This window comes from Bos taurus, chromosome 7 (assembly GCF_002263795.3).
Source record: "Bos taurus isolate L1 Dominette 01449 registration number 42190680 breed Hereford chromosome 7, ARS-UCD2.0, whole genome shotgun sequence".
NCBI lineage: Eukaryota > Metazoa > Chordata > Mammalia > Artiodactyla > Bovidae > Bos > Bos taurus.
The window spans coordinates 110511237-110528119 of record NC_037334.1 but is presented as its reverse complement, the minus strand read 5'-3'; the positions used below and the strand labels follow the sequence as shown (position 1 = coordinate 110528119).

Here is a 16883-nt window from a genome sequence, read left to right as displayed (position 1 = left end):
CCAATCACAAAGGTATTTCCCTGTTCTTTGCCCTGGAGAGTCTGTTTCTACTCCTGAGTAGAAGAGCAGCTACTCCCTGAAAGGCAGGCGCAGAGCTCCTGTCCCTTCTCCTGGTCGCCAGGGACAGAGCTCCTGTCCCTTCTCCTGGTCGCCAGGCGCAGATCCTTTCCCTTCTCCTGGCTTCCCCAGGTGTGGATCCTGTCCCTTCTCCTGGTCCCCAGGGACAGAGCTCCTGTTCCTCTCCTGGTTCCCACCTCCCTGCTGTCCTGCAGGGGCACCCTAAAATCAACATCATTGAACCCCTCATGCAGAGCAAGAGCTGGTCTGAGTGTCATTTATAAACACCTTCCTCATGGAGACTCATATCAAATTATGTCTCAAATAGAGATATTAGGACTTTGAATACAAAGAAGTAAAATATCAATCAGTATTACAGAACATACCGCAGTACCCTGGGGTTCCACATACTGTCTTCATGAGTACTTGATGTTCTACGATTTTGGAGAGTCCAAAATCAGCTAAGAAGACAAGAAAAAAAATTAATGAAATGAGTATTTTCTCAGCTTTTATAAGATGACAGATTACTATTTTATTATTCAAAACAAAACTTGTTTGTTTCTGTATTTGATATTGGGGTGGATATAGAGGACAGCCATTTGGGAGAGTAAACTAAAAAAACTAAATAATAATTTAAGTCTGGCATTAAATTGGAAAAAAGTTTACCCCATGACTCCAATATATATTTTATGTTTTCTCTGTAATTACTTACTTTTAGTAACTAAGCTATTTCTTCTGGAAATAATAGATGCGATGGATATATTTTGTATAATGTTAATTCTAAGATTTGAAACTAACTCTTAACGACAGCATAGGATTACTAATAAAATCAGAAATTTAATCCATCTAAGAAATCAGAATAAAAAAATTAGACTTTCATAAATGTCAAGAAAGTGAACAGAAATATAAAAGGTTTATTCTGCTTCAAAATAAATGGTTTCATTCTTTACTGTATTTGATGGATAAGAATTTACTCTCATACGAAGAACATGTAACTTTGCGCAAAAATCCTTTTTATTTATTTCTCAGAATATTACCTAGATAAAACATGATCAAAAGTTGCTATTATACTCTATTTGCTGGGCTACATCTCTTTCACCCAAGAAACCTCAGGAAACAGTTCAAGGGCATTCTTCAAGAGAGGCAGGTGCAGAACTGATGCCATTTTAGACTTCAAAGATAAACCCACATTTCCATGGAGGTGCTGATCCTTATCAGAAAAAGCAACAGGAAGTCCTTCAGAAAGGAAGGCTCTCCCTGCTAAATTAGTATCTATCCATCCATTTAAAGAAATCTCTTTAAGGATAAAATCTTTGAAAGTGCTGTTAAAGGAAGCAACAAACGGAAGCCTCCCTGCTGCCCGCTGCCTTTCAGGAGAGAACAGGCCGGCGGCCCAGCAGGATGTCGGCATTTTTCCTTTAGGTTCTTGGCTCATAAAGCACATTACGTTGTCTGAGCTTTCCCATGATATGTACAACTTAATTTTCAAAAACGTTAACATAAATGCAGTGAACTCATCAGATTAGTGTTATAAAAGACAGCACCAAAAGAGTAGTGCCCTTCAGAGGATTTAGAACAGCTTCTCCAAAGAATCCAAAATAAATTTTATAATTATTTTTGTAAACAAAGATTTGCTTTGTAAGGGACAAGGAAAGTAAAATTTAATATACATTTTTTTCTAAAATGCTGATTTACTGATCTCTCTGGGTAGATCAGAATTTCCCAAATCATCTCTGTAGTTCTTTAAGTTCTTACTGGGGGAAAAAAACACAAATCAAGGTTTCCAAAGTCAAATAAGGTTTGGGAAGAGCCTTACAGACACTAATTTAGATGTTAAGCCCACACATTAGCACTTCTAACTTTCTGAAAGCCCTGCAGACATAAAGCCTGGCTTAGCTATGACTCAGCATTCCCTGACTGGCTTGACCAAACCCAGCACCTCCATACTCATCCCCCAAGGGGCTCATCCACCCTCGTTCACTGAGAACTGGCGTTCTGTGGAGTGCACGTTGAGAAATACAGATCTCAACTTATCTCTGTTCATATAAACAAATGACTCAGAGCCAAAAGTACACTGATATGTTCTAAGCATTTTGTGTCAGAGTTCTTCATTAGCTAAAATTAAGCTCCAACTAACTTGTGATAAAAGTTGATAACCAAAAAGAAGTGCTACATAATCTGTGATTTTCTTCTATAATAAACTTATCTTCAAAATATAAGGTCACCTCCTGAAGTCCCTGTCTTTTCCAAGGTCTGTGATTCCTTTGTGTGTCCAGCTATAAAGTACCAACTGGCACAAATTAATTCAAGTTGATATTCTAGGAAACAGACTTCGTTATTTGAGGAAACTGAATGGAGACAAAACCTGATAGAGCAATATTTACAAAGTCCATGGAATAAATTTCTTCTGCTTTGGGAACAGGGGTAATAAGACATCAGGAAATACCCTTACCAATTTTGAGTGGTGCATCTGGTGCTGGAGTTGCATAGAGAAGATTCTCTGGTTTGAGATCACGATGGACAATCCCATTTTCATGTAGGTACTAAATATGGACAATAATGAAGTAACAGTCATGTAATTATATTTATGGGGCCAACGTTTATATTTAATCTTTCCAGAATTATAATAATCTTTACTAAGTTATATAATTCAAACACACACATATTAAAATTTTAAAATAAACACCATAAAGGTGAATGAGTTTTAAATTATATGTCATTTGAGAATAGCTTATACATAGTTTCCTAAAAATGAAATGCAATTTAAATTATATAGAAGCGATGGCCACAAATAAAATATTTACTTCTCAGAGAATATTAGTTACAGTTCTCATATGCATATTATCATATCAGATCAATTGGCTACTTATTATTATAAATAATAAAGTCAACATGCCCTGTGTTGAAATTTGTCTGATTTATTATCTGAAAGACATAATTCTGTGTATCATCTTAGAAGCTCACAACCATAGCAAAGCCTTCATAATTATTGTTTGAACAGACATTCAGACGTGAGTAATTACTATAGAGAACTACCTTTAATATGATAAATATTGTTTAATGACAATAAATGCTCTCATAGGCTCTTTGAGGATTAGTATATCCAGCTATCATTGATATTATTTTAGAGATCACCTCTAACATTCGTTTTATTATATTTTAAATTCTTTTGTAAATCATGTGCAATCACACGCGTAGCACATTCTTGTTGTGAATGTTAAAGCTCTACCTGACCCTGCTTCTCCTCCAGGGGACATCCACATCCCCTCCAAAAGCAGGCATTCATTGGTTTGAGATGGTCTGAACTCTCCTCTATGCAGTTACGAATACGAGTACATGCATACAAAGACATATACCTGATTTTTCCATTTTCTTACATAAATGTATCAGTAATAAAAATTTTCACACTGCTTTTATTTTTTTAACAACATCTTTAAAAATCTTTCCCGTATGTCACCACAGCTTATTTTATTTAGCCCTTGTATTCCTTCTTTGTGGGATATATCACTTTTTATTTTGCTATTTCCACTTTGATGGACATTCAAATTTTTAAAAATTACAAATAATGCAGTAATAAATCTTCAATACTTGGAAATGTGAGCATTTTTGCTGATATTCTCTAGGATAGATACCTGAAACCAGGTCTGGTGTGGTCACAAGGTATATAGATTTTTAACTTTAAAATGTACTGCAAAATCACTTTCCTAAAAGACTCCAACAATATTTATTCACATAAAAGTGTGAGTGTATACATTTTCCTAATATCTAAATAGCAAATTTATATTTTTAACTTCTGCTGAACTGGAATATAAAAATTATATCTGAAGTTTGGTTTAATTTCTCTTTCTCTGTTTACTCATATAGTCCAGCTTCTCTTTATACACTTTCCTTTTTATAAATTGCCTATTCAAATCCTTTGCCTGTCTTTCTGTTGCGTTAAGAGAAAAAGTTGCCAAGGTGCTTTTCTCCTTTCCTTTGGCATAGAGGAACAGAGGAGGTCATTCTTTCTTTCTACTCAAGCCAAGTAAAAGAGGATAAAAAGCTTCAAGGTCACCTGATATGTGTCACTTAGTGGTCTGAGGAAACGGACTGATACCTGGCTCACTCATGCAAAACTGGTAAACTGCTGGAGCAGGTGACTGAGGGGACAGTGTCTCAGTGAGACTCAGCTGGCCTCACCTGACAGCTGGACAGAGAAGCACGTTTCTCACGGACCCGGAGTGGACTGTGCAGAAGGGCACTGGACACGGGTCCCCCGAGGAGGTCCTTCTGCTGGAGTGCCTCCCGTGGGGGTGATGCCACCTCATCTCGGCATCACAGAAAGCAGAACCCGAGGGCGGTGACAGCAGGCAGCTGAAGGGCCACTCAGATCACCCGGAGTGAGAGAACTGTCCTGCAAAGAGTCCCTGCAGAGCTATCAAAGATGTCCCACAGGGGAAGACAACAGGCATTTGTAACCTGCCACAACCAGAGATCACTGTACCAGCTCACCAGTACCAGCCCAGGGAAGACCAAGCTTTAATCCCCTATTTCCTATCCTGTTCCTTATCATTGCCTTCACAGCCCAAGCCTGGAAGAACCACAATCAGTATCTAGCTGGTTGGAAAAGAGGAAGGAGAAAAGCAGAAACCAACAGGAGTCCCTACCACTATGTTTATGAATTACAGATCCCAGGGTGGGGGAGGTAAGACATTTAAAACTGGGTGAGTCTAAAATTTTGGTCTTTTCTGGAAAAGATGCTCAATAATCGCTAATTATTAGAGAACTGCAACTCAAAACTACAATGATGTCCCACTTCACACCAGTCAGAATGGCTGCCGTTAAAATGTCTACAAATGACAAATGCTGAAGAGGGTGTGGAGAAAAGGGAACCCTCTTACACTGTTGGTGGGAATGCAAACTGGTGTAGCTACTATGAATAACACTATGAAGGTTCTTCAAAAACTAAAACTGGAATTGCCATACGATCTGCAATCTATTCCTGGGCATATATCTGGACAAAACTACAATAAAAATGATACGTGCACCCTCGTGTTCACAGCACAACAGCCACACCACGGAAACAACCTGAATGTCCACTAACAGGTAAATGGACAGGAAGACGTCGAACACACACACAAAGCAATACTACTGAGCCACTAAAGAACAAAACAAGGCCATCCGCACAGCATGGGTGCAACTAGAGACTGTCATACCAAGTGAAGGAAGTCAGAAAAATACAGACAAATACCATATGATATCACTTATATGTGGAATCTAGACAATGACACAAATGAGCTTATGCAGGAATTAGAAACAAACTCACAGATAGAGAGAAAAGATCTGTGACTGTCAAGGAGGGGGGTGAGGGATGGACCAGGAGTTTGGCATCAGCAGATGCGAAGTATTACACACAGAATGGAGAGACAAGGTCCTACTGCACAGGACAGGGAACTGCATCCAGTATCCTGTGATAAACAACAATGGAAAAGAATATAAAGAGGAATCATTTTTTTATATTCTGAATCACTTTCCTGGACAGCAGAAAGCAACACAACATTGTAAATCAACTATCAGATCAGAGCAGATCAGATCAGTTGCTCAGTCGTGTCTGACTCTTTGCAACCCCATGAACCGCAGCACTCCAGGCCTCCCTGTCCATCACCAACTCCTGGAGTTCACTGAGACTCATGTCCATCGAGTCAGTGATGCCATCCAGCCATCTCATCCTCTGTCGTCCCCTTCTCCTCCTGCCCCCGATCCCTCCCAGCATCAAAGTCTTTTCCAATGAGTCAACTCTTCGCATCAGGTGGCCAAAGTACTGGTTTCAGCTTTAGCATCATTCCTTCCCAAGAAATCCCAGGGCTGATCTCCTTCAGAATGGACTGGTTGGATCTCCTTGCAGTTCAAGGGACTCTCAAGAGTCTTCTCCAACACCACAGTTCAAAAGCATCAATTCTTTGGCACTCAGCTTTCTTTATAGTCCAACTCTCACACCCATACATGACCACAGGAAAAACCATAGCCTTGACTAGACGAACCTTTGTTGGCAAAGTAATGTCTCTGCTTTTTAATATGCTATCTAGGTTGGTCAAAACTTTCCTTCCAAGGAGTAAGCGTCTTTTAATTTCATGGCTGAAGTCACCATCTGCAGTGATTTTGGAGCCTAGAAAAATAGTCTGACACTGTTTCCACTGTTTCCCCATCTATTTCCCATGAAGTGATGGACCAGATGCCATGATCTTTGTTTTCTGAATGTTGAGCTTTAAGCCAACTTTTTCACTCTCCACTTTCACTTTCATCAAGAGGCTTCTTAGTTCCTCTTCACTTTCTGCCATAAGGGTGGTGTCATCTGCCTATCTGAGGTTATTGAGATTTCTCCTCACAATCTTGATTCCCACTTGTGTTTCTTCCAGCCCAGCGTTTCTCATGATGTACTCTGCATATAAGTTAAATAAACAGGGTGACAGTATACAGCTTTGACGTACTTCTTTTCCTATTTGGAACCAGTCTGTTGTTCCATGTCCAGTTCTAACTGTTGCTTCCTGACCTGCATACAAATTTCTCAAGAGGCACATCAGGTGGTCTGGTATTCCCATCTCTTTCAGAATTTTCCACAGTTTATTGTGATCCACACAGTCAAAGTCTTTGGCCTAGTCAACAAAGCAGAAATAGACGTTTTTCTGGAACTCTCTTGCTTTTTCCATGATCCAGCGGATGTTGGCAATTTGATCTCTTGTTCCTCTGCCTTTTCTAAAACCAGCTTGAACATCAGGAAGTTCACGGTTCACATATTGCTGAAGCCTGGCTTGGAGAATTTTAAGCATTACTTTACCAGCGTGTGAGATGAGTGCAATTGTGCTGTAGTTTGAGCATTCTTTGGCATTGCCTTTCTTTGGGATTGGAATGAAAACTGACCTTTTCCAGTCCTGTGACCACTGCTGAGTTTTCCAAATTTGCTGGCATATTGAGTACAGCACTTTCACAGCATCATCTTTCAGGATTTGGAATAGCTCAACTGGAATTCTATCACCTCCACTAGCTTTGTTTGTGGTGATGCTTTCTAAGGCCCACTTGACAACTATACTTGATTAAAATAAAAAAATTTAAAAAGGAAAAAATAAAATGTTGGTCTTTCCTATCCAAAGGGGACTGGAAAAAATAGGGCATGGCCTGAAATTTTATTCACTGAAGAGAAGGCTGGATTTACAGGGTTATCTGTCAGAGCAACAGTGAGAAAAAATAAAGTTTGGCTTTTGTACATGTCTAATCAATGGTGATTGAAGCCATGAAATTAAAAGACACTTACTCCTTGGAAGGAAAGTTATGACCAACCTAGATAGCATATTCAAAAGCAGAGACATTATTTTGCCAACAAAGGTTAGTCAACGCTATGGTTTTTCCTGTGGTCACGTATGGATGTGAGAGTTGGACTGGGAAGAAAGCTGAGCACCAAAGAATTGATGCTTTTGAACTGTGGTGTTGGAGAAGACTCTTGAGAGTCCCTTGGACTGCAAGGAGATCCAACCAGTCCATCCTAAAGGAGACCAGTCCTGGGTGTTCATTGGAAGGACTGATGCTGAAGCTGAAACTCCAACACTTTGGCCACCTCATGTGAAGAGTTGACTCACTGGAAAAGACCCTGATGCTGGGAGGGACTGGGGGCAGGAGGAGAAGGGGACAACATAGGATGAGATGGCTGGATGGCATCACCGACTCGATGCACATGAGTTTGGGTGAACTCTGGGAGTTGGTGATGGACAGGGAGGCCTGACGTGCTGCAGTCCATGGGGTCGCAAAGAGTCAGACACGACTGAGCAAATGAACGAGAACAATACTGCCATTCGTGTCCTAAACACTTAGTATACATTCCAAGCACAATTATAAACACCTTTGGATCTCTTAGCTTACTTAAACTTCACAGCAGCTTTATGATGGAAGCACATAATTTTTGTTCTGCAAATGAGAAAACTGAAGGATAAAGAGGCTACAAGATCCCTACAAGGTCCCAACTGGACGTTGTGGTGGTGGGTTCAGGTCTGGGCACCCGACCATGCAGGATTCCCAAGCAGGAGCTTAAGGACCACTTAGTGCTTGGCTGTGTAGTGTGGGGATGAGACGGAAATAAAAAGAAGGAGAGCAGGGGAGAGTGCTGGCGGACAGACAAGGTGTTTAGTAAGGGTGGGTGGGGGGGGCGGTGGGGGAGGAGTGATAGAAGACTACATTCAGCCTCAGATCATACCCCGGAAGAAAACACCATACCCCCGAGAAGGAACATGCTATGTCCTGTGTACCTGGAGTGTGAAAGGCAGAGATGTGAGTGTCTCGTACAATAGCTTTGGAACATATCTAAGAATTGCACAGATCAAGAGAAAACACTGATTTTCTAACCCAGTTTAGAAGCTCCATAGCTTGGGGAAGAAAATGACACTGAAAACAGTGGCACAGTAACAGCAAATGAGATGAAGGGACAAATGTTGGTTCAGCAAAGTACTAATTATATAAAGATTTTCATTAAATGTTGTTCTAGCTTTCTTGAACAAAAATGGTGGTTATGTGTTTTAAGTGCAAATTTAAAAAAAGCAAGACAAAACAAACAAAACATTATTTGGCACTCCAAGGAGAGCTAGACAGATAAGAGAAGAAAAGTTTTATAGAAAATAATAGATCTAGGAGTCATGCACTACCAGAGGAACAAACTGAAAAGCAAATAACAGAATGAATGCCAACAGTCCTGATCCCGACTTTTAAAGACAGAGGCAAGGATCATTTGCTGTAAGTGACTTGGTGTGGAAAGACTTAATACTCATGATATAATCATCCACACGTGTGGGAGACTTTATTGACAAAATGGCAGTTTTATTTTTGCTTAGACCAACTGATTGCCTTTGATCAATAGTTACTACTTTTAACCTTTACATTATTTCCAGTTGGGAAGCCAGGAAGACGGCAAACATGGAGTATGATCCTCTGCCTCCCCCAAGGAGACACAGTCATCGGAAGCAGCCACGCTTCTGGAGCACCGGTTCTCAGACTTTCTGGTCTCAGAACTTCTTTACAGCTAAGATTTTAAGAACGTCATAGAGCTTTTGTTTATGTGAGCTCTACCTAACATTTAGTTACTGTGCAAGCAGTTAAAACTGAGAAATAAAAAAATTACTTTTAATTTAAAAATAAAACAGTAGAGTCTCGAGCGCTAGCTGGCAGCCAAGCGTACGCGCTCAGGGATTAGCGGCCGCCATCGACGGTGCTCAGGTTCCTCTGGACTCGTCTGCGCCACTCGCTCGCCACACACTCCGCCGTCATAAGCCGCCATCATGGTAAAGCTCGCAAAGGCCGGTAAAAATCAAGGTGACTCCAAGAAAATGGCTCCTCCCCCAAAGGAGGTAGAAGAAGATAGTGAAGATGAGGAAATGTCAGAAGATGAAGACGATGAGAGCAGTGGAGAAGAGGTTGTTATCCCTCAGAAAAAAGGCAAGAAGGCTGCCACAGCTCCAGCAAAGATGGTGGTTTCCCCAACAAAAAAGGTTGCAGTTGCCACACCAGCAAAGAGAGCAGTTGTCACCCCTGGCAAAAAGGCAGCAGCTATGCCAGCCAAGAAGACAGTTACACCTGCCAAAGCAGTGGTAACACCTGGCAAAAAGAGAGCCACCCCAGGCAAAGCAGTGGTAGCAACCTCTGGTAAGAAGGGAGCAGCCAGCCCAGGCAAGGGAGCAAAGAACGGCAAGAATGCCAGGAAGGAAGACAGTGATGAAGAAGATGAAGATGACAGTGAAGAGGAAGACGATGTGATGAAGAGGAGGATGAGCCAGCAGTGAGGAAGGCAGCTGCTGCTTTTGGTGCTGCTCCTGCCACAGATGATGAGGATGACGAGGATGACGATGATGATGACGATGAGGAGGAGGAGGAGGATGAGGAGGACGAAGATGACTCTGAAGAAGAACCTATGGAGATTGTACCAGCCAAAGGAAAGAAAGCTCCAGCAAAAGCTGTTCCTGTGAAGGCTAAGAGCACTGCTGAAGATGAAGATGAAGAGGATGATGATGATGATGATGAAGAGGAGGAGGAAGAGGATGACGATGATGAAGACGACCATGACGATGAGGAGGAAGAGGAGGAGGAGGAAGAGGAGGAAGAGGAAGAAGAGCCTGTCAAAGAAGCACCTGGAAAACGAAAGAAGGAAATGGCCAAACAAAAAGCAGCTCCTGAAGCCAAGAAACAAAAAGTGGAAGGCACAGAACCAACTACGTCTTTCAATCTCTTTGTTGGAAATCTGAACTTCAATAAATCTGCTCCTGAATTGAAAACGGGTATCAGTGATCTTTTTGCTAAAAATGATCTTGCTGTTGTTGATGTCAGAATTGGTGTGTCTAGGAAGTTTGGCTATGTGGATTTTGAATCTGCCGAAGACCTGGAAAAAGCCTTGGAACTCACTGGTTTAAAAGTCTTTGGCAATGAAATTAAACTAGAAAAACCAAAGGGAAAAGACAGTAAGAAAGATCGAGATGCAAGAACACTTCTGGCTAAAAATCTGCCTTACAAAGTTACTCAGGATGAATTAAAAGAAGTGTTTGAAGATGCTGTGGAGATCAGATTAGTCAGCAAGGATGGAAAGAGTAAAGGGATTGCTTATATTGAATTTAAGACAGAAGCTGATGCAGAAAAAACCTTGGAAGAAAAGCAGGGAACAGAGATAGATGGGTGATCCATTTCTCTGTACTACACCGGAGAGAAAGGTCAAAGTCAAGACCATAGAGGTGGAAAGAATAGCACTTGGAGTGGTGAATCAAAAACCCTGGTTTTAAGCAACCTCTCCTATAGTGCAACGGAAGAAAGTCTTCAGGAAGTATTTGAGAAGGCAACTCATATCAAGGTGCCCCAGAACCAAAATGGCAAATCTAAAGGGTATGCATTTATAGAATTTGCTTCATTTGAAGATGCTAAAGAAGCTTTAAATTCATGTAATAAAAGGGAAATTGAGGGCAGAGCCATCAGACTGGAGTTGCAAGGACCCAGGGGATCACCTAATGCAAGAAGCCAGCCATCCAAAACTCTCTTTGTCAAAGGTCTCTCTGAGGATACCACAGAAGAGACGTTAAAAGAGTCGTTTGATGGCTCTATTCGAGCAAGGATAGTCACTGACCGGGAGACTGGATCCTCCAAAGGGTTTGGTTTTGTAGACTTCAACAGCGAGGAAGATGCCAAAGCTGCCAAGGAGGCCATGGAAGATGGTGAAATCGATGGAAACAAAGTCACTTTGGACTGGGCCAAACCTAAGGGTGAAGGTGGCTTTGGTGGCCGAGGAGGAGGCAGAGGTGGCTTTGGAGGCCGAGGTGGTGGCAGAGGTGGCCGAGGTGGCTTTGGTGGCAGAGGCCGGGGAGGCTTTGGAGGGCGAGGAGGCTTCCGAGGAGGCAGAGGAGGAGGAGGAGACCAAAAGCCACACGGAAAGAAGACGAAGTTTGAATAGTTTCTTCTATCCCTGTCTCTCCCTCTTCCATTTGAAAGAAAGGACTCTGGGGTTTTTACTCTGTTAACTGATCAATGACAGAGCCTTCTGAGGACATTCCAAGACAGTATACAGCTCTGTGGTCTACTTGGAAATCCGTATAGATAACATTTCAAGGGAGGTAACCCTGTTGGTGTTGACTGGATATTCGTATAAACTTTTTAAAGAGTGATAGAGCTAACCCTTATCCGTAGTTTTGAATTTATATTGTTTCTTCCCATGTACAAAACCATTTTTTTCCTACAGAGTTTGTTTTTTTTTTTTTGTTTTTTGCGTTGGGGGGTGTAAAGGAAAGCAGAACGTTTTATCATGATTTTTGCTTCAGCAATTTTGCGACAGATTAAAAGTCCTAGAACTCTGGTGCCAGCCTTGTAAAATTTAAAAAAAAAAAAAGAAAAAAAAAGAAAACAATAAACTCATGACAATATACACATTTTAAAATATAAATAACTATTTTCTAAGGTAAGAAACTCGTGAGTACTATACCACTGTTTTAAAGTTTTACAGATTTCTTTCACTTCTGGTTTGACAGAAACAGCTGGATTCTCATGTGCACTTATTTCTCCATCGTAAAATCACAGCCCATGTTGTTGTTGTTCAGTCCGCAAGTTGTGTCCAGCTTTTGTGACCCTATGAATGGGAGCGCACCAGGCTTCCCTGTCCTTCACTATTTCCCAGAGCCTGCTCAAACTCACGTCCACTGAGTTGGCGATGCCATCCAACCGTTTCATCCTCTGCCGTCCCCTTCTCCTTCTGCCCTCAACCCTTCCCAGCATCAGGGTCTTTTCCAATGAGTTGGCTCTTGGCCAAAGTATTAGAGCTTCTGTTTCAGCATCAGTCCTTCCAGTGAATACTCAGGGTCGATTTCCTTTAGGATGGACTGGTTGGATCTCCTTGCAGTCCAAGGGACTCTCAAGAGTCTTCTCCAGCATCATAGCTTAAAAGCATTAATTCTTTGGTGCTCAGCTTTCTTTATGGTTCAACTCTCACATTCATACATGACCACTGGAAAGTAAGGAGAAATGCTTTCATATTATGATGAAATGGTTTTGACTTCACAGACCCTCTGAAAGGGGTTTCAGTGACCCTCAAAAAATCCCTAGAATATCTTTGAAAAATTCTGTTTTATAGCATCAGAAGTCATAAAGCCAACCCTGAATATTTGTTGGAAGGACTGATGCTGAAGCTGAAGCTCCAATACTTTGGCCACCTGATGAGAAGAGCCGACTCATCGGAAAAGACCCTGATGCTGGGAAAGATTGAAGGCGGGAGAAGGGGACGACCAAGGATGAGATGGTTGGATGGCATCATCAACTCAACGGACATGAGTTTGAGCAAGTTCCAGAACACTGTGAAGGACAGGGAAGCCTGGCGTGTTGTAGTTCATGGGGTCACAAAGCATCAGATACAACTGAACGACTGAACAACAACAAAGAGCTGAATAACAGGAACACTGCTCCTTATTTTCAAACTAGCTTTTAAATAAATATACACTTCTAATCCCAGCACATCCTAATCTTATTTTGATACGTCGAGATCCCTGCACATGGAGAAGTGGGGAAGAAAAGTATATTAACAGTGAAAAATGCTTCTCAAAAGTGTGCACTCATAGGAAAATGCATTAAGACATTTTACCATATCATATGAATGACATAGAACTGATTAAGAAATATCTAAGCACAAAGATGATCCAGCGGATGTTGGCAACTTGATCTCTGGTTCCTCTGCCTTTTCTAAAACCAGCTTGAACATCGAAAAAGCAAGAGAGTTCCAGAAAAACATCTATTTCTGCTTTATTGACTATGCCTAAGCCTTTCACTGTGTGGATCACAATAAACTGTGGAAAATTCTGAAAGAGATGGGAATACCAGGCCACCTGATGTGCCTCTTGAGAAACCTACATGCAGGTCAGGAAGCAACAGTTAGAACTGGACATGGAACAACAGACTGGTTCCAAACAGGAAAAGGAGTACGTCAAGGCTGTATATTGTCAGCCTGCTTATATAACTTATATGCAGAGTACATCATGAGAAACGCTGGGCTGGATGAAGCACAAGCTGGAATCAAGATTGCCGGGAGAAATCTCAATAACCTCAGATATGCAGATGACACCACCCTTATGGCAGAAAGTGAAGAGGAACTAAAAAGCCTCTTGATGAAGGTGAAAGTGGAGAGTGAAAAAGTTGGCTTAAAGCTCAACATTCAGAAAACAAAGATCATGGCATCTGGTCCCTCAGTTCATGGCAAATAGATGGGGAAACAGTGGAAACAGTGTCAGACTTTATTTTGGGGGGCTCCAAAATCACTGCAGATGGTAATTGCAGCCATGAAATTAAAGGACTCTTGCTCCTTGGAAGGAAAATTATGACTGACCGAGATAGCACATTAAAAAGCAGAGATACTACTTTGCCAACAAAGGTTCGTCTAGTCAAGGCTATGGTTTTTCCTGTGGTCATGTATGGATGTGAGAGTTGGACTGGGAAGAAAGCTGAGCGCCGAAGAATCGATGCTTTTGAATTGTGGTGTTGGAGAAGACTCTTGAGAGTCCCCTGGACTGCAAGGAGATCCAACCCGTCCATTCTAAAGGAGACCAGTCCCGGGTGTTCATTGGAAGGACTGATGCTGAGGCTGAAACTCCAATACTTTGGCCACCTCATGCGAAAAGCTGACTCATTGGAAAAGACCCTGATGCTGGGAGGGATTAGGGGCAGGAGGAGAAGGGGATGACAGAGGATGAGATGGTTGGATGGCATCACCGACTCGATGCACATGAGTTTGGGTGAACTCCGGGAGTTGATGATGGACAGGGAGGCCTGGCGTAATGCAATTCATGGGGTGGCAAAGAGTCAGATATGACTGAGCGACTGAACTGAACTGAAAGCACAAAGAAATAGACCTTATCAAGGTGCTGTCTGTTTTAGATGCAGATGATTTAAATCATGGAGATTCAGCATAAATAGACAAGAGGATTAGAAAAACTAAAAAGTAAGTTTATTGGATATTCTAGAATAAGCTGTCAGGGAAGCCCATTCTAGAATAAACCAAGTGTTAGAGGTAATAGCAATTAAAGTAAATCAAGGACAAGCAAGGAAACATATTGAAAACCTGAACAATAGTTTGGGAGAAGACCTACAATGTATTCTATATAAATCCAACAATTTAATAGGAAGAAATAATGAATCTGACAAAAATTGTAGCACCTAATTACTGAAGTTTATCTTGAGTAACGGTAACTTTTAATAAAGAAACTGGAAGCGCAAATAACCACATGTGTATGAATTTAATTAAAACTGTGGAATAAAAAGAAGAAGGAAGAGGAGAAACAGACAGCCTAAGAGGCAGAGAAGCACACAACTAATTTATGGGCTCAATTTTTGGAAAGTGCATTCTCTTTTTAGAAAGAAAGCATTAAATGACAAGTATAATTTTATCTGTAGACTAATCAAAATAGGAAACAGATACTTTTTAAGGATCTTATAATAATAAATTTAATGCCTTGGTACCAAAGGCATATCTTAGCTGAATTCTGTTTTAATATCACACTGTTGGTTTTGATCAAGGGTAATACAAGAGATAAGGCGTATGAAGTTTTGAGACATTGCTTTTGAAATGGTTGTTAAGGAGTAGCATCATGAGCGGTGCTCCGGGGCCATGTACACCAAGTATACTGTTTATTACCTGTGTGTCCGTAAGCAATTTGCCAGCCCTCTAAATCTCCGTTTTCTCATCTGCAGTGTCCACTCTGCTGGCTGTGGTGAGAAGCCCTTAGCATGGAGTAGATATTCTACTTCATAAACTAGCAGTAGTTACTGGGACTCTATCATTGTTCTTTTATGTCTCTTATAAAATACATTTAGAAATCCTTTGAGATTTGGAATACTTTCTCTTTTCTGAAGTATCAAAGGATACTTTGATCAGGAAACACTTGCTTTTTATTTCATTCCATTTCCTTCAGTTTTGGCTGCCAAGCAGCTCGATGACAAAGCAGCTTCAATTGCACTAACTAGCCTAATTCACACTATTTACTTTTCCTTCTCCTTGCTTTTTAAAAAATTCTTTTTCCACTTTAATAGCTTTATTCTTCATTTAATTTACCACAACGTCTCTTCCCAAGAAGATAAAATATAAATTACAGAGAGATTGAATATGTTATATATTAGCCTTCTCCACCTTTGAAACAAGTCTAAGTAAAACAAGGACTGAGATTGCTAAATATGTGTTCATAGCTTATGGTAAGAATGTTTAGACATTAGAAAAGGCACAAAGTGTGCAGCAGTTAGGATCTGGAACCTCCTCACTATGTTTCTCCCAGTCATCACACAACGAGCAGCTATGATGAATCACACCGCCGTGGACAGGCTGCTGCGCCTCGAAGCCTGCTGTTTGCTCGTGGCCCCCTCTCTGGGGACTTGGGGGTCTTCTGGCGCCATCCCTGTGGCTGCTCGTGCTCCCCTCTCCCAGGCCTTGGGGATCGTCCGGCGCCACCCCTGCGGCTGCTGCAGGCCCTCGGTCCCCCTCCCCGCAGGTGCTCTGGCAGCACCTCACCAGCTGTGTCTTCTCCCCACTCTCCCGCTCGTCCTGCTTTCAGCACAGAACTATCTCAGGACTAGGCCAGCTCTCCTCATCCTCATCCTCACCTATCAGTCAGGTCCTCCGGGAGGCTATACCAGATTAACATGCTCTCTTACGCACACGCTCTTATATGCTCTCACGATGCTTTCTATATTTCTTTACATCATGTCTGTTTCTCTGCAAGCTTTATGTTAAGGAACATCTCCCTTGCTAGACTGAAAATTCCATAAAGACGAGGACATTTTTACCTGGATCCCCAGATACCTAGTTTTCTGTACAGTGCCTATGCTAAATGTGCACTCAATCAATACTTTTGAATGAACAATAAATAAATTGTTTCCTATAGACATGTCCATCTAGTCAAGGCTATGGTTTTTCCAGTGGTCATGTATGGATGTGAGAGTTGGACTGTGAAGAAGGCTGAGAGCCAAAGAATTGATGCTTTTGAACTGTGGTGTTGGAGAAGACTCTTGAGAGTCCCTTGGACTGCAAGGAGATCCAACCAGTCCATTCTGAAGGAGATCAGCCCTGGGATTTCTTGGGAAGGAATGATGCTAAAGCTGAAAGTCCCGTACTTTGGCCACCTCATGCGAAGAGTTGACTCATTGGAAAAGACTCTGATGCTAGGAGGGATTGGGGGCAGGAGGAGAAGGGGACGACAGAGGATGAGATGGCTGGATGGCATCACTGACTCGATGGACATGAGTCTGAGTGAACTCCGGGAGCTGGTGATGGACAGGGAGGCCTGGCGTGCTGCAATTCATGGGGT

The 16883-nt window shown here is 41.7% G+C and overlaps 1 protein-coding gene and 1 pseudogene across 3 annotated transcripts in view; one reads left to right on the top strand and one right to left on the bottom strand.

Moving 5' to 3' along the window:
- Positions 1-16883, bottom strand: part of CAMK4 (calcium/calmodulin dependent protein kinase IV) — a 280284-nt gene that overhangs the window by 47950 nt on the left and 215451 nt on the right. For both annotated transcript variants that reach the window (XM_005212128.5, XM_002691014.7), the window contains exons 6-7: positions 2510-2600; positions 444-518 (exon numbers count right to left, since the gene is read on the bottom strand). In XM_005212128.5, the coding sequence (XP_005212185.1) occupies positions 444-518; positions 2510-2600 (166 nt within the window). The remainder of the gene's footprint in view (positions 1-443; positions 519-2509; positions 2601-16883) is intronic.
- On the top strand, positions 9221-11723 carry LOC781533 (nucleolin-like; annotated as a pseudogene). The gene has a single exon (XR_083782.6). The product of XR_083782.6 is annotated as a nucleolin-like (transcript).